Here is a 25,609-nt window from a genome sequence, read left to right as displayed (position 1 = left end):
TAATTAAGCTTACTCAATTATAACCGTCCACTAGCCCAGGGAAGAAAAGCTCCCATCAATATGAATCATAAGCAAATCTAGAAGCAATCAAATAGTGTAGAAGGGCAGACCTGCCTCTCTCCCACACATCAGCAGTTCAGGGCTCCCTCCACCCAGTCCCCGAGCCCCACAGCCCGCCAGCTCCAGGACAAGTGAAAGCTACCTTTGCATGTCTTCCCATCCAACTGGAGAGTGAATCCAATGGGACAACTGCAGTGAACCCCTGTTGATGTGTCCTTACAGGTTCGATCACAGCCTCCATTGTTGACAGCACATGTTTCTGACGAGAGGTTGGAAGGGTAGTTAGCTTCCTAAAGGAGTGCTGATACAGATATTACTGTTTGACAACCCTGAAAGCACAGAGGAGTGCTCATGGTCACACCCCGAGCCTCTGCCACCTGCAGGTGAGACAGAGAGAGAGCTGCTGCTGCTGCATCTCCTCCCCTTCAACAAAGGCTGCTCCAAAAACTGGTGACCAGAGGGATAAAGATACCTCCCAACCTGTGGAAACCTTCTCCACCCACTAGAGGTTCCTGGTGACCCACAGCCAGCAACCTGCTAAGTGTGACCACTTGACCTGGCAGGCTAGATTGAGTATAGAACAGGGCAAAAGAGGATGTTCCTTTCTTACTCCAGAAGTTTCTCTTTCATTTGAGTGGAGGACCTAACCCCCATCCGGACCATTCCCTTGCTACACACTAATGACTTGTCCTTGCAAATGCCTACTGACTCACAAGTCTCTCTCTGAAAAGGCCTGTCATAACGACTGAAAATGAACTCCAAAATTTCTTCATTCTGCATGGTCATTCCCAGTGATAGGCAAGTACTAGTCAACATTCACTCAATGTTAGCACCCAGAAGTCCAGAAACTTCCATAGCTGCCTCATTTGAAAGCCTGGGAGGTTGTGGGAACAAGCTTAGTACTAATTAAACACAATAGTTACATACGTTTATCTGTGCTCCCTCTCAAAACTGCACTACACTGAGGTAAGTGTCTAAATGTGTAGTTCCTCAGGGACAAAGAAAATGGAAGAGAAGACAAAAAAGGTGTCAGCTGTTAGGAAGTGGCACATCAGTAGAGTAGAATGTTAATCCCTCTGGTCTGCAGAGGGACTGCTGACAGGGGCAAAGCCATATGAACCCCAGAATCCAGGAAGGCCAGGGGTTAGAGTCTGCAAGCTCTTCTAGAAGCAGAGGTGAGGGTGGAGCTTAAAAAAAGGTTGCCTGAGAAACAGTACCCCCATATTTATCCCCATGCCCCCCACACCAATACCTCACTCTCACCACCAAGCTCTTATTTCCAGATAGCCATATGACTAGCAGGCCCCAGCTACGGTGCAGTTTACACTCGGGGAAATCAGACCAATGCATCAGGGATCACAGAGGAGGAAAAGGGATGCACAGTGGATGAGGTAAACGTTTGTGCCGGGATGGATTGTTAGACCCACACCCCAGACTAAGCCAGGGATGCTGGGAGCTAAGTTTCTATCCCCAAGTAAGAGTCATCCAAATGGAAAGACTTCAGATGTGAAGTCACACAACTACAAAGCCCATCAATTGGCTTTTCAGTTTTTCACTATCGAATATGAAAAATCAGTCAAGGATTACCAAATATTTAGAATATTTAGTATTTTAGATATATACCAAATTGAACAACAAAAAGAAACTTAAAGAAAACAAAGATAACAGAGGAAGGGACTGGAAAGATGGCTTAGTAGTTAAAAGTGCATCAAACTCCTACAGAGGACCTCAGTTCAATTCTCAGTACCCACATTGAGTAGCTCACATCTGCCCATAACTCCAACCCCAGGGGGATCTGATGCCAGCAGATGCCTCTACAGGCATCTGCACTCACCTGCATATACACACAATTAAAAACAATAACCATTTTTAGAAAGATAACATGGAAAAAAGGAGAGAGTAAAATATAATTTCTTTAGGGGGCAAAAGAAGCATCCATGAAATATGAGCAAGTCCCTGTAACAAAGACCAAAGTAAATTCTGGGAAGAAGAAAAAAAAAAGCAGGAAAGTGGAAAGTTTAAAAAAGAATCTTGCAGGAAGATTAGAAGGTGGAGAAATGAGAAATCTAGAAAGTGAAACAAAATATAGAGAAGAGAGAAGAAAATCCAAGGATCTCTGGAGTTACTGCTATCAATAGGGAACTAACAAAGGGGCCTGTGAAACTGCACAGAGGCAGTTCAAATGCCTAGTGAGCACAGAGCACACCAAAGAGACATCACTGTGAAATCTCAGATCATCAAGGACAAAGAAAAAACCTGAAAATGTCCAGAGTGAAGCTTTTACAGGCTTCACACACTGGATCAAGAGTAAGAATGAGAGAGAGAGCTGGGGATATAGCTTAGTTGGGTCAGCGTTCGTTCTAGCATACACAATGCCCTGGGCTCCATCCCCAGAGATGCATAAACTAAGCATGGAGGTACATGTAATCCCAGCACCTGCAGTGACACATGTGATCCCAGCACCTGGGTGTGGAAGCAGAAGGCCCAGCCTGGGCTACATGGGAAGGAGGGAAGGAGGGAGGGAGGGAGGGAGACAGAGAGGGAGAGAGGGAAGGAGGGAGGGAGAGAGGGAAGGCAGGGGTAAGTGAGATGAAAACAATGGATCCCTGGTGTCAAAATTCTGATGATAGAATATTCTTTGCAACTCTGAATTCTATAATGAGCCAAATTCTTGATGAAGGGTGAAGGGAGAATGCATAAAAAAGCATTTTGAGGGACACAAGGTTTTTAGAAACCTTTATCTTGTCCACAGTACAAAGTACCAAAACAGGAGAGCAGCAAAGGGGGTTCCTAGGCCCCTGGGAAAGGCGCAGCTGACCGAGCTGCAGGCCAGGAGTCAGGCCCTCAGCAGCAGCGGGAAGCCTCAGATGAGTCTGCTGGTCAGAGAAGAGAGTGGAGCTGAGAAGCTGCTCTGAACACACTGGGAAGGGCTTTAGAAAGCCCTGCCAAACACTCCCCAAGGAAAACGGACCAGTGGGTGGTTCTTAGAAAATAGCTCTCCTATTTGCACCAAAGAAGGCATTAAATGGCAATGCATGACGGGACTTGGGCGAATTGTGTGTAGGTGCTCACAGTAATGTAAATACTTCATGTTGACTTAAATTTTGATAAGCTATATTAAGAGCATGGGAGGATGTGTGGATGTGTGCATGCGTGTGCGTGCGTGCGTGCATGTGTGTTTGAATCCCTACCACCCTTTATTTGGGAGACAAAAGGAAACAGAGGCATTCAGTGGTCAGCCAGTCTATTCAAATCTTGGTGAGCTCCTGGTTCAGTGACAGAACCCAGTCTCAAAATATAAAGTGGACAGTGCTAGAGGAAAACATCCACCACATACCGCTGGCCTCCACACTTGTGTGCATTGGTGAGCAGTGTGCATGTGCGCACACACACACACACACACACACACACACACACACACACACACACACACACACACGGAAGAAAGAAAATAAAATTAATCAGAGAGAGATCATAAAGGTCCCCTGCTTGATAACAATGATTGGTAGGTATCTTACCTGACTAGTAACCCCAGGAGCTAGTAGATAACAGTTTTATTTTAGCCAAACCAAACTCTCCATAATAACGTGTCAAAAGATCTGCCTGGCCCCATCCCCACAGCTACTGCCTCTTCTCTCTCATCGCTAGCTTGACTGTCAGGGCTGTGGGCCAACTGTCTCATGTCTCCCAGCCAAGTGCCAGTCTTCCCCATTCAGCTCCTCTAGCACTAACATTGGCTGAGTCAGAGATGGAAGGCTGGTGGGCACCAAGACAGATAAACTGCCATGCTAAGCTGGAGGCTGCCCAGAACTAGAAGAGAGTTGGCATTCCACGGCCACCCACTGCATCCCAGACTGGACTCTAAGCACTTCTGCATATTATTATCTTTTTAAAAAATCTATTGTGCTTATTTATTTATGTATGTGTATAGGTGTGCATGAGCTACAAAATATGTGTGGTTACCAGAGGACGACTTGAGGGAATCCATTCTCCCCTTCTACCATGTAGGTCCCAGGATCAAACTCAGGTCATCAAGCTTGCTTGACAGTAAGAATCCATACCCATTGAGCCATCTTGAAGACCTCATATTATTATCTTAATTGAATTTGCTGATAACCCTGAAAGAGTTTATTACATCCTATCTATTTTTATTTATTTATTGTTCAGGTAGGGTCTCACTATGTAGCCCTGACTAGCCTGGAACTCACTATGTAGACCAGGATGGCATCCATCTCACAACACTGTGCCTGCCTCTGCCTCCTAAGTGTTGGGATTAAAGGCATGTGCCACTATACCTACATTTCATTTATTTATTTTGAGACAAGGCTTCACATATATTAGGCTGGCCTCCAATTTACTATGCAAGCAAGGTGACCTTGAACATCTAATCCTCCTGTCCCCACCTCCTGAGTACTAGGACTATAGTCATGTGACATCAAGCTTGGTTTATGCAGTGGTGAGAGTCAAACCCAGGCCTTTGTTCATGCTGGAAAGGCACTCTGACTGAGCTCCTAGCCCTTACATCTATTTTAAAGAGAGACCTACAGACAGGGAGAGTCCAAGAGAGGTTTGTCTCATCTCACAGCTAGTTGGACAGTGCTAGGACATTAACCTGATTATTCTAATGACTTGGCACAGGGGTCTTAGACTATGACTAAGACACAGTTTTGGGTAAATTAAAAAGAAAACATATCCTGGCTTCAGAGAAGTTGCTCATCCCAATCCATTTGGCCTAGGGACACGTGGACTCTAAGCTCAGGCCTGATGCAATGAGCTAGAGAGGGAAGGGGGTAGTGACAGGGCCAAGGAGGAGAGAGGGTTACATACCCATGAGCAACCGCCGTTTCACCCGTTTATCTCCATCTGCCACTGAGGTGGCATTGCTCTCTGTCCCCTCCAGGACGGTGCTCTCTTGCTCTACAAGAGAAGCAAAACCACACCCATCAGGCTGAATGATCAAATAACTCATTCCCTGAGCAGCCATTTCTGCTGCAATCTCAGACATGAAATGTGTGACCAATGGCAGATATGTGATTGTCCACTCCATAAGAACAGCCATTATATGGCTCTGTGGGAAACAGCACATTAAGTGACTGAAGACCCTTGCAAACACTAAGTATGGGAAAGGTTTTGGAATATAATGCACTGGCTAAGAGACTCCAGGAAATACAAGCTTCAGGGAGACTGCAGAATTCTTAGTTCAGGACAAGAATTCCAAAAAAGCCAACAAGGTCACACCATGAAAGGCAGGGCAGACTTTGACTGTAAAGATTTCTGGGACATCACACACAGACTGCTCTAGCCTCTGTTACCCTCTTCCTTTGGAATATATCATCCAGATCTCTAGACTACCAGCTTCCAGAACAGCCCAGTCCATAGGAAGAGGAAGAGATTTGCAAAGAGAGAGGGACTCCCACCCAAAAGTAGGCCACTCCCACTACAGCATGTGAAGGGCCCTTGGACATTGGCCATACCTTGCATCTGGGCTAAACACGATTAAGGGTTAAGGTTAAGAAGAGGGTTTGGGGTAGGGGTTGGCAGACTGAAGCAAGCCCTCCACTGGAATGAGGGAAAACCACTCACCAAGGCAGCTCCTCCCATCAGCGTGCAACCTATACCGTGGATGGCAGCTACACTCAGGGCCTTCAGCTGTGTCTTCACAGGAGTGCTGACACCCACCGTTTCCATGGTTACAAGTCACTGAAGTAAAAATGAATCAATACATAAAGCACTGAGGTTTCCACAACCAGGGCTGGGTTTGTTTCCAAAGAACTTTTTACTTTTAAAGACAGGGTAGCTGGTCTGCAGAACTCACTACGTATATAGCTCTAGCTGCCCTTGAACTCACAAAGTTCCACCTGCTTCTACTTCTCAAGAGCTGAGATTAAAGGTGTACACCACCATGCTTCCCCTCAAAATTGATTTTTACTCTGCAAGTATCGAAGCACCTAGTGCACATCTGATACTTGACATGGAGAAAGGCCTTCTACTCAGACACTGTCCATGTCTGTGTATGCAATGTCAGTGTCAACAGTATAAAACCACAGGAGTATCAAAACAAGACTTGAGCAAAATGATACAGAGATGGAGACGGGAAGGCTGGGTGAGGAAGCAATTCACTACACAGGGAATTAAGCCAAGTGATTCTTAACTGCTGCTTCCCTCTCTCTGGTGAAGTGTGCCTGTTATCTCTGCTGTGCCCAGGGCTTCTGGAAATGCCCTAGCACTTCATGTCTGGAAGACACTGACGATATCTAATTTGCACATCTATGTCAGGGCAGCTCTCACCAAAGCTCACCTGGTTTCATTACAAAGAAAGTTAATCGAAGGAAAAGGCAACTCTTGGCACAGAGTGAATGCAACATCAACCAAAAATTATGAAGATGTGTGTGAAAGCACCGATCAATGGTGGGCCAAAAAATAAACTTAAATAAGCCAACTATAAAACTATGTGGTTGCACCAGGGGAGGTGGTGCTCGCCTTTAATCCCAGCACTCAGGAAGCAGAGGCAGGTGGATCTCTATGAGTTGCAGGCCAGCTGCACAGTGAAAACCTGTGAAAAAACAAGTACACCCCCCCTTCTGCAAAAAAAAAAAGCTATCTATCAGGTGGTTGACAGATTACCTCTGGCAAAGGAAATAGGAGGAAGGAATGCAGGTTTTCACTATATGCCTCTGAGTGTTTAAATTTTTACATATGTAATTTTTCTAATTTAAAAACTAATTATATATTTCTGCTATAATCACACCTATATAAAAATTGGGCATGCATATGAATGATGACTAAATAGGAATATAGAAAAAAGAACTAGCTATGTTGTGTGATCCTAGGTTTATGTTCCCCACCCCACCCTTTTTTTGTCTTTTGTGATAAGGTTTTGTGTAGCCTAAGTTGCCATTCAACTCATTTCTATAGCCAAGTATCCAAGAATGACCTTAAACTCCTGATCCTCCTGCCTCTACCTCCTAAGTGCTGGGCTCATGGGAATGTGGCTTTTTAAAAAGTTCTTCAAATGTTATGACAGTATGTAAGCAGTGAAACTTAAAAACATTTAATTTAAAAAAAGAAGAAAAAAAAAAAGAGCTAGGTGGTTGTGGTATACACCCTTAATCCCAGCACTTGGGAGGCAGAGGTAGGCAGATTTCTGTGAGTTTGAGGTCAGCCTGGTCTACAGAGTAAGTTCCAGGACAGCCAATGCTACACAGAGAAACCCTGTTTCAAAAGGAAAAAGGAAAAAAAAGCTTATTGGTCTGGTGAGAGCACAAAGGGCAAAGACACCTGTTACTGAGTCTGATGACCTGAGTTCAATCCCCAGGACCCCAGATGGATGGAAAGAATGACTCCTACAAGTTGCTCTTGTGTCCCAGTTGTGGCTATGCCTAATGGGTGTTTTTCTGACCTCAGGGTAAGCTGTCCAACTCAGCTGAATGACAGTTCATACTTACAGATGCAGTCTCTCTGGTTCTTAGCCAGCTCAAAGCCAGGCCTGCATTCACAGGCAATGCTGCCCCTCGGGGCCTCTTTGCAGATGTGACTACAGCCATGATCCTTGTTCATGCAGCTCAGGCCCTCTGTAAAACAACAGCATGTAGCAGGTGACACTGGAAAGAAAGCTGCAAGGATGGACAATGGGGAAGGTGTACCCTCCTGGGTCTCTACTGTCCCCATATTTTATTTATTTTTATTTCTTGATTCGTAGCCCAGGCCAGCCTTGAACTACCTATGTAGTTGAGACTTACCTAGAATTCATTATGCCCCTGCCTCTACTCCCCAGGTACTGGTTATAGGCATGTGCCACCCTACATGACCCCAGCCACACTTTTTTAATGACTATGTCTGACTGGTGAGATGGCTCAGTGGGTAAAGGACACTTACTACCAAGCCTGACCAACTGAGTTTTATCCCTGAAACCTACATGGTAGGAGAGAACCAATTCTCACAAGTTGTCCTCTGACCTTCACACTTGTACAATGGCCTGTGGGTGCACACACACAGGAGTACACATACACACACACACACAAAAAAAAACACATACTTACACACAACAAATAAAAAGAATATGTATTCAAATCAGACTGGGACAATTAGCAGAGATATGAAAGATTTCTTTTGTCACATAAGAGATAGAATGCCTCAAATTTTCCTAAAGAAGGACCGAGGCTAGAGAGATGGTTTAGCAGTTAAGAGCACTGGTTGCTCTTCCAGAGGACCTGGGTTCAATTCCCAACACCCACAAGATGGCTCACAGCCATCTGTAACTCCAGTTCCAGAGGATCCAGCATCATCTTCTGGCCTCTGTGGGCACCAGGCAACATGTGGTCACAGACACACATGCAGGCAAAACACTCATACACATAAAACAATTTTAAAAATAAAGAAAAGGAACGCTCCCAATAAAATGACACCTTCATCCCAGAAAGCAGTACTCAAGTTTTTATGTCTGCCATCTGTTTACATTCCTTCATCGGGAGTATACAGACACCTGCCTAGAGGTCTCTCTTAAGTGACCCTCTTGGCCCCTCCATCCACATGCTCAGAGTATTATGCCTCTCACTGACAGCAGCATACAACAACAGAACAAGGAGCATTAGAGGAGAGAGGGCAAGACTTCATGCATGTGGGCTCCTTTAGCTGCTGTGTAATGATGTTAATGGTTCTGTAAGAGTCTATCAGGCCCGCCTGGCATTGGTGGAGCATGCCTTTAATTCCAGCACTCGGGAGGCAGAGGCAGGCAGATCTCTGAGAGTTCAAGGCCAGCCTGGTCACCAGAGCGAGTGCCAGGATAGGCTCCAAAGCTACACAGAGAAACCTTGTCTCGAAAAACCAAAAAAAAAAAAAAAAAGTCTATCAGGCCCAATCCCTGCTAATGGTGGTGGGAAAGAGGACATACCAGGGAACCGCCATCCTTGGTGGTTTAGCGATCATCTAAATCAGTGGTTCTCAACCTTCCTAATGCTTCAACCCTTTAATACAGTTTCATGTTGTGGTGACCCCCAACCACAAAATTATTTTCATTTTTACTTCATAACTGTAACTTTACTACTGTTATGAATCATAATGTAAATACTTTTGGAGATAGAGGTTTGTCAAGGGGGTCTCGAACCATAGGTTGAGAACCACTGCTCTAAATAATGGTGCACCAGTAGAAGCAGCACTTGTGTGGGTTATCAGCAGCCTTCCTCATTAGGAAACCAGTTCACTGAGACCTTGCTGCCTAGGTACCCAACCCAAGAGTATGCTCAAGAAGATATCATCTCAGTCAGGACTGCATTAGTAAGGATGTGTGCACATGCTGTTTCTTGGCATTTGTGTAATACAACTCTGAAACATCCCTGAGAGAGAGGTTTCAGTTCTCAATGGTTAGAGAGCCATGAGAGTTTCTAATTCTAGAACTAGGACTGTTTTAAACTTGAGTTCTGGAAGGTTTTATTCAGCTTCACTGGGACTGAACACTACTATTCTGTATTCTGCCCCTAAAACCATAGCCTAGCCTAATGAAGTGAGTGAGCTCTTCTCTCTCCCTGTGTGTCTGGGGAACAGTTACTTCCAAAGACATTTCTATTTCAAAAGACAGCACAGCAGTTAAACATCCTCTACTCTCTTGGGTCTGTCCAAAGACCACCTTGTTTTTCATCTGACAGCTCTGAGCTGTATGCCCACACACACAATCTGCCTCATGCTGCTGGGATTCAACAGGCCCTGCCAAGGGCTGCTGTCAAGTAGCACAGAAAGAGGTCTGCACTGGGTTGCCGCAAAGCTCTCTCCACTCTGGCTGGTCCTTTATGAAGATGTCATTCACACCCCAGTACCGAAATGGCACAGGAGGTGAGAGCTGCCCGTGGAGGGAGTGTCCTTCCCTCACCGAAAAGACCCAGCACGTCCTATGTTTGACTTTGGGTCAGTGGAGCATTTAAAATAATTGAGGCAGAGTGATATTTGCAGGAAATTGTTAAACAGTGTTTGAAAATACAGTGGTAGGAACCCATACAAAGTCTACCCCCCAAACAACTTCCCTTCATCTTCTGGGTATTTTACTCTGTTTATGCACCTAAGACATTTACAAAATGACCTTTGCTGCCCCAGAGCAGTTCATTTATACAACAAATAATTCTTAAGAAAGACCAGAAGCCATCAGGATACACAGAGAAGCTGCCCCTACTGTCCCCTTGTAGCAAACGGGACCTGAAGTCACCAGGAGGTGATGAGGACTGAGGCAATTCTAAAAGTACAGGTGGCTTTTCAAGAGGTGACCCCCCAAAGCCCTTCTCAGCACTCCAACTCAAAACATGGCCATGGCTAGAGGAAGCAGATGGATCAAGTTCAAACCAGGAAGCCCAGTCAGGGCCCTACTCCCCTATGACCTGGCTTGGTTGTCATGTCTAAAGCTAAAGAATCGCCAAAAGGGAAGATGCTCAGAAACCCTGGAGAGACTCCAAACTTTTGCTCCCTGGCCAGGTTTCTTTCTATAGGATATTTCTGGAAACTTAGAATAAGGAGCCAGTCTGGACTACAGAGTAAGCTCCAGGACAACCAGGGCAACACAGAGAAACCCTGTCATGAAAAACCAAATGATAATAATAATAATAATAATTGCTATTATTATTATTATTATTATTATTATTATTATAAAAATAAGGGTATTCTTTGAGAACATGATGAAAATATCCCATGGAATGAGAGATCTGCACTGCTGAAAGCAGCGTGGTCTTTCTTCTGGCCCCAATGTCTCCCAGCAGCCCTGCCACAGCATCAGTACACTGTCCAGAGCCCTCACAGTAGACAAGACAAAGGAGAACTGCTCATTCTGAGAGCCTGAGCACCCCTGAATAGGAACAAAGACTGGCTGAGGAGGATGTTTCTTTCCAGCCTACCCCCCATTACATGGGTGAAAACACACATTCTCTTTATCACAGCTCTGGCCTTTCTAAAGATTTTTAACAAAAATCCAGTAGCTTGAGTTTCCATCAAATCAGCTATGAGTTCCCTTATTGAAAAATACTTAGTAAATAATTATTCTTAAAAAAAAATCAGTAGCAATAGAAAATACTAGCCTGTAATATTAACTTTCTTTTACCCACTTTCCACCATGGATTTTAAAGTCTGTTTGAATGCAGTCTCTGAGAGGATACTGTACACATGAAGGAGGAAGTCTAAGGAATGATTGTGCAGAAGTCATTTGGTTGAAGAATTAAATCCAAGGATGAAAGGGGGTTGCCACTGCAAACTGCTGTAACCTGCTGGCTCACACTGGCAGGAATTTGCCCAGCAGTCAGGTTGAAACACAACAGAAAATCAGAGCACTTCCAGACCACAAAGGCAATTCTTGGATTTGGGTTTTAGTTCCAGACATCAACGTTCATGTTAACTGCTCATCAGGGGATGCAAGAATGTCTGAATTGTGGAAGAATTCTAATACAGCTCACAGAAAGAACTGCCCTGGTGTTTACCTCTGCTCTGAGAAACCTGAATCTCAAATCAGTCTAGGAGCTTGTAGGAGGAAGAGGAGGCTAAACAAGGGGTCTGGAACACAGTAAGCAGGAGACCAGAAGCCCTGCAAGCTGCTGTGGGGAGTGGGGGGGGTCTATCCCGGGGGTGTTGAGGCAATGGCTTTACCAGCAGGTCATTGCCTCCCTCTCCAGCTACCAGAAGAGAAAGTCAGAGCAACTTCCCTGGAAGCAACTTTCAGCAACTGAAAGGAGAGGTGCTCTGAGGGTCCCCTCACACTCTGCCTGCCTTCTTAAATGATTCCCATCTCCAGCTCTGACTTCCTGTGAAACTTTGTTCAATGCCACCAGGATCCAGAGATTGCAGCAGGAAGAAAGAAGCCATCACTACCCTTCAAGGGCCATGCCTAAACTGAGAAAAAAAATCAGAACCAGTGTATCTGACTCTTCCCCACATGAACACTGAGAATGAAGAGACTTCGGTGACAACAGCTATCAAACCCACTGGCCCCTGCCCCAAAGCTTCTCTAACAAGCATTCTAGGCAAGTGTGACCTAATGCACCATTTTGGAAAATGGAGCAAAATCATCTTCCATGAAGAAATCCTTGAAAAGCCCCCTAAAGCCATGATAAACAATAAGTTTATAAGTTTGTAATTAAATAATGGAAGAATTTTTAAAGAGCCTTCACTCTTAACATGTGGGAATACAGCTTGGTGATAGTGGCACATGCCTTTAATCCCAGCACCCATGAGGTAGAGACAGGTAGATCTCAGTGAGTTTGAGGTCAGCCTGGTCTACAAAGCAAGTGCCAGGACAGCCAGGACTGTTACACAGAGAAACCCTGTCTCAAAGAACCAAAATAAAAGAGAGAGAGAGAAGGAGGAGGAGGAGGAAGAGGAGCAGGAGGATGAGGAGGAGGAGGAGGAAGAGGAGGAGGAGGAGAGGAGGAGGAGGAGGAGGAGGAGGAGGAGAAGAAGAAGAAGAAGAAGAAGAAGAAGAAGAAGAAGAAGAAGAAGAAGAAGAAGAAGAAGAAGAAGAAAGCAGGAATCATATGCTAAATATATGTTAAATGAATTGTCTAATATTGGGGCTCCTAAGTCTAAAAGCAAGCAGATGCAACACCAGAAAAATACAGACACTAAGAGGTACCTTTTGGCTTAAGAAGAAGCAAAGAATTAAACAGATAACATTCAGTTAAAAGTAACTGATTAGCCATTTGTCCTTGATGCCTCTCTCTCCCAAGAGTCCGTCAAAATCATAGGAATTTAAAAACAGTAATAATAAAAGACATAGACTCAAAGCAAAGAGTACAAGAGGGAGGCCATCAGAGAGTGGTAATGGCTGAAGGGATGAGAGAAAGGGAACATAGAAACCCTCTAGTCCAGAGAGGGAGCATTACCCCTCTTTCACCCCACCCCCACAGAGCCCTAGAAGCATAGAATGCAAGAAATGCAAAACTCGGGGAAGAGCCAGATGTGGCTTGAGGCTGCAGGGGAGGATCCAGCACAGAGCAAGGGGCAGGCTTGCACTGGTACTGTGGTTTTCAGCATCCTTTTGAAAAACTTGGCAAATGATATACCTCATTTCTCCAGAACCATGTACTGGTGTTTGAAATGTACTCTGTTTAGAGATTAGGATCAGAGGGTGTGAACATTTGCGAGGACCTCAGAGATCCTACAGACCACAATGTCGCTAGGTGATAAAGATGAAGGTAACAGAGCTGGCCATCTCTAGCACCCAGCGCATTCTGGACTTGTCCCCAGCCTTCCAAACCTTTCTAGCACTCTGCTTCCCTGATAAAGTCATTGTGGGGGTAGGGACTCTGATAAGACTCTGCCTACCACCCTCAGCCAGACTGAGGTACCTTCCAAACGATGAATACAAGTGTGCTGATTGTCACTCAGGAAGAAACCTTCTTTGCATCGGCACTCATAGCTCCCCATGGCGTTGATGCAGGTGTGTTGGCAGCCACCATTGTTCTCCATACATTCGTCCACATCTGGAGGGAGAGATGGATCCAGATTCACTTTCACTGCTGTTTCAAAACCCCGCCCAGCCGGGGGACTCAGGGATTCCTGCTAAAAGACTCCCACCCCTGTCCCTGTTTCATTGAAACTCTCAAAGCTAGAGCCAAAGGAGCCTATGGTTGATTCACCCAGCTCCCACAGGTCCATGGGTCTGGGGCTCACCTTGACAAGCCCCTGAGACAAACACAAAATAATCAGTTCATAAAAGCCATAGAACACCTTCACTTTCTAAAGCACAGAGCTAGATGGGCAAGATAATGCTTAGCTTCCTGTGAATGCCTTCAGGAGAGAGAGACAATGTACAATGGATCCTAAGATAAGATGAGGGGTGGGACAGGAGAAAGAAGGTAGGTGGCACGTGATTGTGTGCTTTCAAAATGGCCTTTATGGGAAAAGCTGATAAGGGATGGGCCCTTAGGAGTCCTTCAATTATAAACCTGGAGAAAAGAGATTCCAGGCTGAAGTGGCAGAGCCTTCCTCTTGCACAGAGGCTGGGGAGCTTTGTGTATGTTGGACAGCAGTGAGTCATTCCGTTTGGCTGGGGCCTGGGAAACGTGGAGGGAAGTCACAGGAGATACATTCAGGAAGATGGATTAAGGTCACAATGTTGCCGAGTCTTAAATATCAGGCTAAGAAACTCTTGTTTTGTTTGGGAGGCAGTTAGGAAGCACTGGAGTGGGGTGACACAGTCAGGCCCCCTTTGGGAAATATAAGGCAGCTGGAAGGGAAAAGGGAAAAATGGAAAGCCTGGGGTCTGGCACATGTGTGTACCCAAGACAGCCCCAAGACAGCGCTGTGGGAAGAAACAGAACAGAGCAGCTGTCCTTGGGGTAAGCTGGAGAGGCAGGCAGAGAAAACTGCTGGGTAGACAAGATGCCCCAGGGATAGTGTCACTTTTTCAATGCTCCTTAGAGGACAGGAAGGAGGACCGACACTGGTCTCAGAAGCAGGAATGGAGAGACATGGTTGCTCCCTTCCCTCTAGGTGGAGAGAGAGATTGTAACATGCTGAAGTGCAAGGGCCCAGCAGGCATGAGGCAGCAGAGGGATAGTTGGCAGAGAACACTGTAGGGTAGTATGAACACAGCTTCGAACACCATTCACTTGCAGAAGATGAGAGGGCCAAAGCCAGAAATGTAGTAAAACAGAATGGTGCAAGCCAGGTAGAGAATTCTAGACAGTTCCAGGGGCAGGGATGATGGGGAAGAATCAGCAGGAGACCCCAGAAACTGGGAAGGTGCTATCAGACCTGTTACTGCAACTCACCCCTTAGGGAACCTGCCTTCCACTATGGCCTGAGACCCTGGCACAGCGGCACCAAGCCACTGGACTGCCTTCTCAGTACTCTTTGTGGGTCCCCACTAAGTGTGCACTCCTGGCAGATACTGGACAGGGCAAAGGTCAATGAATGAGCAACAAGCAACAGAGTGCAAATGACCAGAGCCAAGAAGGAAACTTTCAGAAGTATCTTAGATATCATACACAAAAAAAATGCTCAAGAAAAAAACTGCTTTAAATTTTTTTTTCTCCAGCTTCAAATGTCATGTGCCTATCACTGACTCCTGGGTGTATCTGTAACCAGAAAACTCACATTTAAATGTCTGTTATCTGGTTTCAAGCTTCAGATCTTACAGGCATGGGTCCTCCTACACTATAGAGCAATGTTCTCCTAAACTGATGGGACTGTAGCCATCCCCTGAAGCCTAACAAACTTGCCCTATCTATGCCAAAGGGTGAAGGAAGCACATTCCAGAGCAGAAGCCCATGCTGGGACACCTGGCCTAGGCATTCTGCAGCAATGATTCAAGGTGAGCAGGAAAGGTCTGTCTCCCTGGCACGCCTGGGAGCTCTCCTGAGCCAGCCACCACAGCCCCATTCCATGTGTCACTTACTACGTCTTCTTTCCAAACAATCAGCAATGTGTTATTAAGCTGGGTGACACACTAAGGTGGAATAAATACAGTGTGTTCCAGAGACATCAATGTAGTTGGACTCCCATGAGGCCTGGGAAGTGATGCCTGTTAAACCTCTTAGAAGAACGGCTGCTACAAAGCCAAACAGCCGTGATACAGCATGCCATAACAGGAAGTGAGTTCAGGTGGGCGGACTACTGGGGAGAACTGTGTTGTTTCCCATGTATTTTAGCTTTCCAGACTGAGGAGCTTGCTTGCAGCTGGAGGTTGTATCAGAGCTGAGAGGTGTTTGCACTCTGCAGGCTGCCTGGTATGTTTGTAGCTAATGTGTTTAGGGGTCTGGCCACAGGGAAGGAATGACCCCAGAAAACACAGGAACCTGCCACTCCAGAGGAATCTGGGTTTTGAGCTCTTTCTTGCCACAAAGCATTTTGTCACAAAGTGTATAGGCCCAAAGAAGTCCCTCTGTGTGCTGGTCCTGCTCTTCCAAGTGGACTGCATTCCCTCATGTCTTTCTTCGTCCTCCTCTATCTCTTCTTGCTTCTCCTCTTCCTCTTCTTTAAGACGGGGCCAGATAAAGGACTCAGAGGGTGAGAGCAATGGCTGCTCTTCCAGAGGACCATGGTTCAACTTCCAGTACCCACATGGCAGCTCACAATTGTCTGTAACTCCAGTTCCAACACCCTCACATAAACATACATACAGACAAAACACCAATGCACATAAAATTTTTAAAATTAAAAAAATATATTCTCCCAACTGAGCTATATCCCCAGCCCTCTACCTTCCCTTAAGGACTCTTTAGCCCTTGCATACATGCTCAGTGGACACCAGGGGTCTCTACAAAGCAGATGCTCCTCAGAATCCATTTAGAGACCCCGGATGGGTGACGAGCACATTCTGCTGATTCATCTGTTATTGGCTAAGGCAAGACTCCAGGCCTGGAAATCTGTGGGCATGCTTGTGTTCAGAAAGCCTTACTTGGCTTTGGCTGACATTGTTCAACCTGTTGCTCTCAGGGAGCTCCTACCCCACAGTGATGACCAGGTCAGCCACCAGATATCAACCCTCAAAATGGCACTTTTGGCAAACCAAAGGGAAATCTTCCTCTGAAGGTGGAAACAACAACAACAAAAACCAAACCCTACTGTGTATGTTGTCCCACAATCTGAAGCCTTGTCTGAATTTTAAATTCATTGTGATTTATTTCTGGTCTCAGGATTCTCTCCCAATGTATTCTTTTGAGGTGCTGTTTGCTCAGGAGAAATTTTTCTCCCCTAGCCACCCATGATATCTGACTGACAACTGCAGACTTGGAAACCTACATGGCCTGTGCACTCAAAGCCTGGCCTCTCTCATGAGCATAGACAAGAAAGGCCCATACCAGGTAATACTGAAATGTCATATCAGGGCTAAATCCCAAATGGAATGGTCTCCTCCTCCCCGAACCCCAGAGCCCAACCTTTCAAACACAAGTTCAGCCTGGATTTAGAAAGAGAAGACAGGAGTTCATGTAGGTGTCTGCATGTGTGTATGTGTGTGAGGTCAGAGCTCAATGTCAAATGCTTCCTCAGGTGCTCTCCAACTTATATTTTTGAGTCAAGGTCTCTCACTGGACATGGAGCTCATTAGCTGGACTGAATCATCTGGTCACTGAGCTCCAGGGAGTCACCTGATTCTGCCTCTCCAAGGCAGGATTACAAGTGTGTTCCACGGTTCCAACTTTGACGTGGGTACTAGAGATCTGAACTCAAGTCCTCAAACTTGCATAGTAGGCACTTTACCAATTGTGCCAGCTCCCTGGCACTTCTAGGGCTCTTTAAGCTAACCTCAAGGCATTTGATCAAGGGCCGATTCCTACCACACCATAAAGGAAGATCTGAATATCTGTCTCCCAGAGACAGAGCCTGGCTCAAGCTGCTCCTTAGTTGGCCAGCAGGTCAGCCCCAGAGAGTGTCATCAGCATAATGCCCTCATGTGTTGGGAGTTGATAGTGTGAGCCTACAAAGCAAAACACCCGCCTGCTGTGCTGCTTCCTCCTAGACTATACAACCTCAGCCCCATCCACCGGGACTTAGGCTCGCATGAGGAACTGGTGGAAACACTCAGCAGTTTTCACTTCAGGGGCTGAAGTACCAGGGAGTATTTGCACCTTGTGGAATCACAGAGCATGATCACAGAAAGCTTTTGTTTGTCTTTCAAGAAAAAAAAAAGTATGGGGTTCTTCCTGGCTGTGACCCAAAACATATCTGAGGCAAGAAAAAAGACAGAGTACTTAAAGGATAATTGGGATCCTTTCAACAGAATACCTAAGGTATAAATGGCAGTAAGTCAGTGTCAGAAAAATCAATAAACAGTAATGGCAATGTCCACACATCTCCTTGGACTAAAGCAATTTATGTACCCAGTTTTCTGTCACATAGATTAATGTCTAAGGGGCCAAAGCCCACATTTCCCTGATCCTTTGATCCCTTTTTGACTTTTTAAAATATGTATTCAGGGTCTCATGTAGCCCAGGCTGGCCTCGAGTTGGCTATGTAGCTAAGGATGATCTTGAATTATTGATCTTCCTGCCTCTATCTCCTGAGTGCTGGGATTACAGACATGCACTACCATATCTGGTTTTGCAGCAGTGGATGCTTTATGCATGCTGGGCAAGCAGTCTGCTGACTGAAAAGTATTCCAGGTAAGTTTTCAAAAAGAAAGAGGGTGCTAGAAGGTGGGAAGAGGAAAACTGTCATGGTCAAATGTTTTTCTTACCAAGACAATTATGACCGTCATGAGCCAACATGAATCCATCGAAACATGTGCAGCGATAGTTGCCTGGAATATTTAAACAGTCATGTACACAGCCTCCATTGAGCTCATTGTCACATTCATCCATATCTGAAAAATAAAACAGAAGTGAGCCAGTGGTTGCTATTTCTTTGGGAGACATATGAATGCATTCACCTTTTAATCAGTCATCCTACTTCTTAGAATCCACCCAAATAGAAAAAATAAACAAGCACTAATCATTCATTGTATTGTTTGAAATTACAAAAAACGAGAAGCAACCTAAAAGTTCATATTTAGGAAAGCTGTTTAATGGATGTGGTATGTGCTGGCTGGCCTTATGTCAACTTGACACACAGAGTTATCTGGAAGGAGATAATCTTAATTGAGAAAAAATGCCTCTATAAGATCAATTGTAAGGCATTTTCTTAATTAGTTATTGATAGAGGAGGGCCCAGCTCATTGTGGGTGGTGTCATCCCTGGGCTGTTGGTCCTGGGTTCTATAAGAAATCAGGCAAAAAAGAAAAAGAAAAAAGAAAGGAAGGAAGAAAAGAAAGAAAGAAAGAAAGAAAGAAAGAAAGAAAGAAAGAAAGAAAGAAAGAAAGAAAGGAAAAAGGCTGAGAAAGCCTTGAAGAGCAAGCAAGTAAGCAGCACTCCTCCATGGCCTCTGTGGCAGCTCTTGCCTCCAGGTTCCTGCCCTGTTTGAATTCCTGTCCTGAGTTCTTTCAGTGATGGATTATGATATGGAAGCGTAAACCAAATAAACCCTTTCCTCCCCAAATTGCTTTTGGTCAAGGTATTTCATCACAGCAATAGAAACCCTAAGTCATGGTCCACTTGATGTAGTACTATGTAGCTCTAAAAGAGAATGAAGATGGCCTCTATGAAATCATTTGAAATAATTAGCAGAATATACTGTTGAATGAAAAAGAATACCAAAATGCAAAAGAATGCCTAGAATATGCTAAATTCAAGACAACATCAAAACACACACATGCATACAAAATGTCAACGTGCATAAAGTTTATTCAGGAATAAAGAGACTCAGAAGAGCTAACACTATTTGGAAACATCCAGAGGAACTTACTATACAGCTGTTCTTATTATGATAGCAGCCTGAGGATAAGGAGATCATGGAACAGAACTAAGATCACAGAGACCAACAGCCAGACATTAAGTAGAGAATGACGGGCCTTGGAACACTCATCCCTAAGAGGGATGTCTCCATCCAATCCCTCGCCTCAGTGCTTGGGGAACCCTGCAGAAGAGGAGGCAGAAAGAGTATAAGAGCCAGAGGGGATAGAGGACACCAAGGAAACAAGGCCTTTTAAATAACATGATCAACCCATATATGATCTCACAGAGACTGAGACAGGTCTGCACCAGGTGAGGTCCTAGAGCTGAAAGGAGACGTGCACAGTTCCCATCCCTAACCCAGAAGTAATCTCCAATTGAGATCACTTGCAAATGAAAATTTAGTTTTCTCAAGGGAATCTCACTGGGAAAACAAACTACTCTTAAAGGTAGACTGCAAGCCCAGCAGTAGATGGACAACTGAAAGCGAATTTAAATGGCATCTTTGAAAGTTTCTTATCTCATAATGTCATGTCAGGCTTTTTTCCATTTTTTTAACTTTATCCCCCACCTCCTCTCCCCTCATCCCCCGCTTCACCCCCTCACCCTAAAGGTCCTTTGAGTATATATTATGGCTTCCAGTTGTGTGTTTGATGGGATTCCTGAGTGTGCAAACGAGTGGGTCTCGCCATCTATATCTGTTTTTTCTGCCTTCTCTCTCTCAGGCTTTTTTCCTTCCCATTGTTCTGTCCTATTCTGATGTGTTCATTTTTATTTTCTTCTACTATAATCCTGTAAGAAGCCTATTTGTTTTCTAATGACAGACAGAAAGGGAGTGGATTCAGATGGGAGGGGTGGTGGGAAGGAACTGGGAGGAGTAGAGGGAGGGGGAACTGTAATCAGGGTATATTATGTGAGAAAAAAATCCATTTTCAATGAAAGGGGAAAAAAAGACAGGCGGTCACAAGCTTGAAACCAGCACGGGGAGTATGAGGACAGCCTGGGTCACATATCAAGATTCTGTCTCAAGAACAAAGCCCATGGTAGACCTGTACCAGAGACTTTTTTACTCACTGATAAAAAGTAATGAAGTGTGGCTACAGACTACAGGATGGCACTGCTTCAAAAGCATCACTCTAAGAGAAATAATCTAAATACAAGGAATCTTGGATTATATGTGTTTATCTATACGAGGCATCCAGGAAGGGTACTGGAAATAGGTTGCTGCTTAGCTGTAGTGGAGACTGGGAAGGTACCAGAAGCAGATTACTGGTTAAGTGTTGCTGGTAGAGAGCTGGGAATAAAGTGTGCAAAGTAGGTCTTACTGGGAAAGTAAAATGTTTGAAAACTTTGTATGTATGGCTGCACAACTCAGACAATTATTACAAACCATATATATATATAGTGACATTTTTCATATATATGTATGATCTGAACTGAAAAATTATTAATAACAAGAAAATGGGCATCTGGGTGGTGGTGGTGCACGCCTTTAATCCCAACATTCAGGAGGCAGAGGCAGGCAGATCTCTGTGAGTTTGAGGCCAATTGGGTCTACAGAGTGAATTCCAGGACAGCCAAAACTACACAGAGAAATGCTGTCTCAAGAAAAAAAAATTAGGAAATTCTCAAGAAAGAATGTTAAAAATAACACAGGCATCAGTGAGAAGGAGCTTCCAGTGGCTAGAGCTGGAACAATTTGAAAATAAATGTTATGTTATAAAACCAATATGCAAAAGTATACATACAGATGAAGGAATGGATGAATGAGCAAGGAGGGGCAGATCTTCCTTAAAGAACCCCAGATTAGAGATGCATAAGGGGGTTCAGTGCAAAGTTTCAAGAAGGTGCACACCACAGTGATAACTGCTACAGAATCCACAGTCAAATGCTAACATTAGTGAGCAAAGACTTGAGGGGCAAGTATGCTTCCACTATAAATGGGGGGAGGGAATAGTAACTTTGCAGTAGAGAAAGCAGCAGACACCATTTTTTTTGTTTTGTTTTGTTTTTCAAGACAGTGTTTCTCTATGTAGCCCTGGCTGTCCTGGGACTCACTCTGAGTAAGTTGGCCTTGAACTCAGAGATCCACCTTCTTTTACCTCCTGAGTGCTGTGATTAAAGGTGTGTACCACCATGCCCAGCCCACCAGACACCATCTGAAACTAGCTGATCATGGTTAGCATCACCCAAATGGGACATAATGACATCATATATTGATGATGTGGTTTACTGAAAAGGTCACTGTGGTATTTCTGTGACAGCCTTACTGAAATGCCACCAGATCATATAATGAGAAGACACAAGACTTCTATTCTGCCTGGTCTTAAATTCAGTGTATAGCCAAGGCCGGACTCAAACTCATAGTAATCCTCCTATCTCAGCCACCATGACAAGCTCTACCAATTCTTTGACTCTTAATACAAGACAAATGAACATAACAGTGTTCATCAGCATTTCGGTGTTTGAACTGGAGAGATTGCTTAGCCATTAACAGCTCTTGCTACTCTTGCAGAGGACCGGGGTTCAGTTCTCAGCACCCATATCAGACAGCTTACAATCACCCGTCACACCAGGGGATCAGACACCCCTTTCAAGCCTCCATGGGCACCAGATATGTGTGGCTCACACACATATAGAATAAATATCTCTTTTTTAAAATGTATTGAGAAAGGGCTGGAGATGCATGAATGAACTCTGAGTTCAAAATTCAATATTACATAAGTAAGCCAGGAGTGGTGTTCAATGCCTGTAATCCCAGTACTTGGGAGGTGGAGGCAGGATGATCAGGAATTTGAGGGTATCATCTCCTCAGCTACACAGAAAGTTCGAGGCCAGCCTGAGCTACATGAGACTCTGTCTCAAAAAAAAGTTGATATTCAATATCTTCTTCTGGTGTGCAGATATATATATGTAGACAAAACACACACATACATAAAATAAATAAGTAAATCTTTTATAAACATAAATAAATAGAAAAATATAGCTGGATATGAGAGTAGACACCTACAGTCCCAGCCCTTGGAAGGTAGAGGCAGGAGGATCAGGCTTGGTTGTATGTCTGAGGCTACATGAAACCGTCTCAAGAAAGAAAAATTCAAAATCAAAACAAAAACAGCAAAACCCAAGAACACCAGGTACCACTATATGTTATATATTGTCCCAACACCATGGACTGCACTTCTCAGAGGCCACAAGACAAGACAGAGTCATTTGAAACATCAAGACATGAAAACTAGGTATTCAAATGCCACTCAAATACACAGGCCTTAAGTTTTTCTCCTGCCTGAAGACGTTAATGTGGCTTTCCAAGTGCTTAGACAAGACTTTCTTACTAACTATGTAGATTTTGTTCCTCCAGGTGTTCAGATCAACTCTCACAAGGAGTTAAGTTCCAACTGTAAGGAGCTTAAAACCTCTCGGTGAAAGAGGCCTCCAACATGCTCATCACGGTTGGGTGCAAGGCAGGAAGCATTACAGCTGAGCTCAAATACCTCTCATCAGTTTTATAGGGATGTCTTGTCCAACCAGAGAGGCAACTTCAGACTGAGTGAGTATGAAAGTCCAGGGACAGATGATGGTGTGACTTTTACCCACAGGCTAATCATTTGTTTATGGCCCCCAAGTCCCCTGTCCTCAGTGTTTCCATCCATAAAATGTGCACTGGAAATGGCCCAAAGTTCCCTGAAGAGCCTTGTCTCCGCTAATATTCTGCTTCCCCTTGTAAGAGCAGTTTCCATCTAGTTGTGGGGTTGGGTTCAGACACTGAACTAATTAATCTCTGGTAGGCAGAGTCCAGACTTCAGGACCTCAGGTCTGGAACACTAAAGAGCAAAATTCTCCCTCTGCACATATCTTTCCAGAGTGAATTTGCCACTCAAATGAGGCAGTGCCTGGGTATAATTCTAAAGTCTAGTAGGTCCCAATCAATTAGCCCAAAACCACAGACAGAATGGATCTTTCAGAGACAGCTGAAGGCAAGACTCCAGTCCTTAGTCTCCAGGGAAGCAGGACCCGGGAAGCAGGACCTTCACAGCTCTGAGAGTCTGGCTCTCCCAGTGAGCAGAACCAACAGGTAGCAAAGCATTGCATTTCCTTTTCCAAAAGCTGTACAAAAGAACCTTTCGGAGCAAGACAAAACTGTAATGCGTTCCAGGGAGGAACTAACATCCCCACCCTTTGAGGGCCTGAAAATCATTTCCAAGACCAGGTGGCAGTACTCTAGGTAGAAGTGTTCATTTAACCAACATGAACTATGAGAGCTAAGGAGGTGGCAGCTTCCCTGCTGCCCACTTACCCAGGTCCCCAAGTCACCTACCATCACACTGCCTGCCATCCCCTTTGTAGCCAGGCTTGCAAGAGCACTTGTAGGAGGTGGGTGTGTTCTGACACAGCGCATCAGCATGGCAGTCATCCAGCCCTTGGGCACACTCATCCACATCTGCAAAAGAACACAAGCACCTGGTATGGTTTCCAAGCTGTGAGTGATCTGGCTGTCTCTAGTGTCAGCTCCCACAAGCCCACCCCACTCTACTCTTCCAAAGTTCATACTGCTAGGTCAACCTGGGATAAACCACACCATGTCCGGGCCCATTTTCAGACGCACCATTGTAAGAGGAATCGCCTAAGCATCCCTTACTGGCCTCCAAGATTCAGTTCAGATCTGCCCCCTCTTGGAGATGGGCCATAATCCCTAAGGTGGGGGTAGATGTCCCCTCCACATGTTCCCATATATTTAGCTCATTCCTAGGATAAAGTATGCATGGTTGTTACTGTCCAGTCTCACCTGTCTCTCCACAGGGCCCTAACAACTGAACCAGGTCCTTGATGCCAAGGCAGCACCTGCCTGGCACAGGAGACTACAGTAGACGGCCTGCTAGGGGAGAGGAGCAAAGAGCAGGGCTGGCTGGAGAGTTCCGGAAGACCGCCAAGACAGCTGTCTCTCAGCTTTCTCAGAGTTTGGGATGTGGGGAGGTAAAAGTTTCCCTGGTCTCTGAGCAAACAGCATCGTGAGTTCTCAGACCGTGCAATGTAAGAATGATGTCCCAGAGCCTCCAACCCCAAGCCTGCCGGTTCTCTCAACCCACCATAACCAAACATTTCCGGGCTAGACACCACTCCGGGATATGAAGACAAAAACGAAAGAGTTTTGAAAGAATTTTAAGTCCGGACAGAGCAGACTGTCCAGAGTCCTAATCTATGGCTGCTCCAAACCTGGAGGTTTAGGGACACCCCAGGTCTTGACACCAGAGCTGTTCCGTGCACACAGAGCTCTCTGCAGTTCATCCTGGAGTTGGCAGAACTTATCAGCTCCAAAGGAGAAAAGCAGGCGAAATTGCCTGAGCCCAACCCTCGGTGGCCCTATCTACACAAGGGGGAGCTGGACCCCAGACTCCAGTTCCCTCTACTGCACTCAGAAAGCGACAATCTGGCCAGCAGGCACTCTCATGGGACCCTGAAAACGGCAGGTACAGGGGCCAAGGGCGGGAGAAGTCAACAACCTGGAGCAGGAGCCTCTGGCCTCCTCGACGGTGGCGGGGGTGGGGAGGGGGGGTTGGAGAATGACGACGGGTGAGGACTCCTGAGGGCGGGGGACCACGCAAGGGCACCCGGGAGACCCTGCCCTGCGACCTGCCAGGTGCGCCCCCACGGCTGCACACTCACCCTCCAGCGGCCGGTTGGCGCGGCCAGGGCCGGGAGGGACGGCGGCGGCCAGCAGCGGCGGCAGCGGCAGAAGCAGCAGCAGCAGCGCTCGGGCCGCCGAGCCGACCGCGGCCCGCGACCCCCATGGCAGCCGCAGCGCGCGGAGCGGCGGAGAGCCGGCGACGGTGCGGGGAGGCGTGTGCGGGCTCCCGGCCTCCACGCCCGCCGACACCTCCTGGCCCCGCCCGCCCCCGAACCCCAGCCTCATTTTCACACGGTCCTCGGTGCCGCCCCGCCCGCCTGGCCCCTCCCCGGCCCGGGGCGGAGGGGGCGCGGCCGCCGTGGCCCGAGCGGCTGTCAGCTGCGCCTGGCGCTCCCTGAGCCTGGGCTCCTCTGTGTAGAGCGCCCTCCAACTTGACCGGGTCCTTCCAACCTGAAATAGTCACGGGACACCCAGAGAGTGTCCCCACTGAGTCCCCACACAAGGGGACAATGGACCTCAGACCCAGCACCCCTCCAAAAACACCTTCTTCGGGTTCCACATACCCTGTTGGGAGAATTCAGCACAAGGCTGAGTGGGGCGAGTAAGCCCAGCTGCTCTGCCCAGACCAACACATTCCGCTGCTCCTGGCTTTAGCCAGGCCTCTCTGATACCCTAGCCAGCGGCACTG

At 46.0% G+C, this 25,609-nt stretch overlaps 1 protein-coding gene across 1 annotated transcript in view; it reads right to left on the bottom strand.

Annotated features, from left to right (window-relative positions):
- The window catches only part of Scube2 (signal peptide, CUB domain and EGF like domain containing 2), a 66,122-nt gene extending 41,038 nt beyond the window's left edge, over nucleotides 1-25,084 (bottom strand). Inside the window, 9 exon segments of the mRNA XM_027410062.2 lie at nucleotides 203-319; nucleotides 4,888-4,977; nucleotides 5,644-5,760; nucleotides 7,506-7,631; nucleotides 13,371-13,505; nucleotides 18,206-18,331; nucleotides 23,614-23,736; nucleotides 24,960-25,060; nucleotides 25,062-25,084. Of these exon segments, the coding sequence (XP_027265863.1) occupies nucleotides 203-319; nucleotides 4,888-4,977; nucleotides 5,644-5,760; nucleotides 7,506-7,631; nucleotides 13,371-13,505; nucleotides 18,206-18,331; nucleotides 23,614-23,736; nucleotides 24,960-25,060; nucleotides 25,062-25,084 (958 nt within the window).
- Between the last annotated feature and the right edge of the window lie 525 nt (nucleotides 25,085-25,609).

The sequence above is a fragment of the Cricetulus griseus genome, chromosome 3 (assembly GCF_003668045.3).
Source record: "Cricetulus griseus strain 17A/GY chromosome 3, alternate assembly CriGri-PICRH-1.0, whole genome shotgun sequence".
Lineage (NCBI taxonomy): Eukaryota > Metazoa > Chordata > Mammalia > Rodentia > Cricetidae > Cricetulus > Cricetulus griseus.
This window is presented reverse-complemented; position numbering and strand designations above follow the sequence as displayed.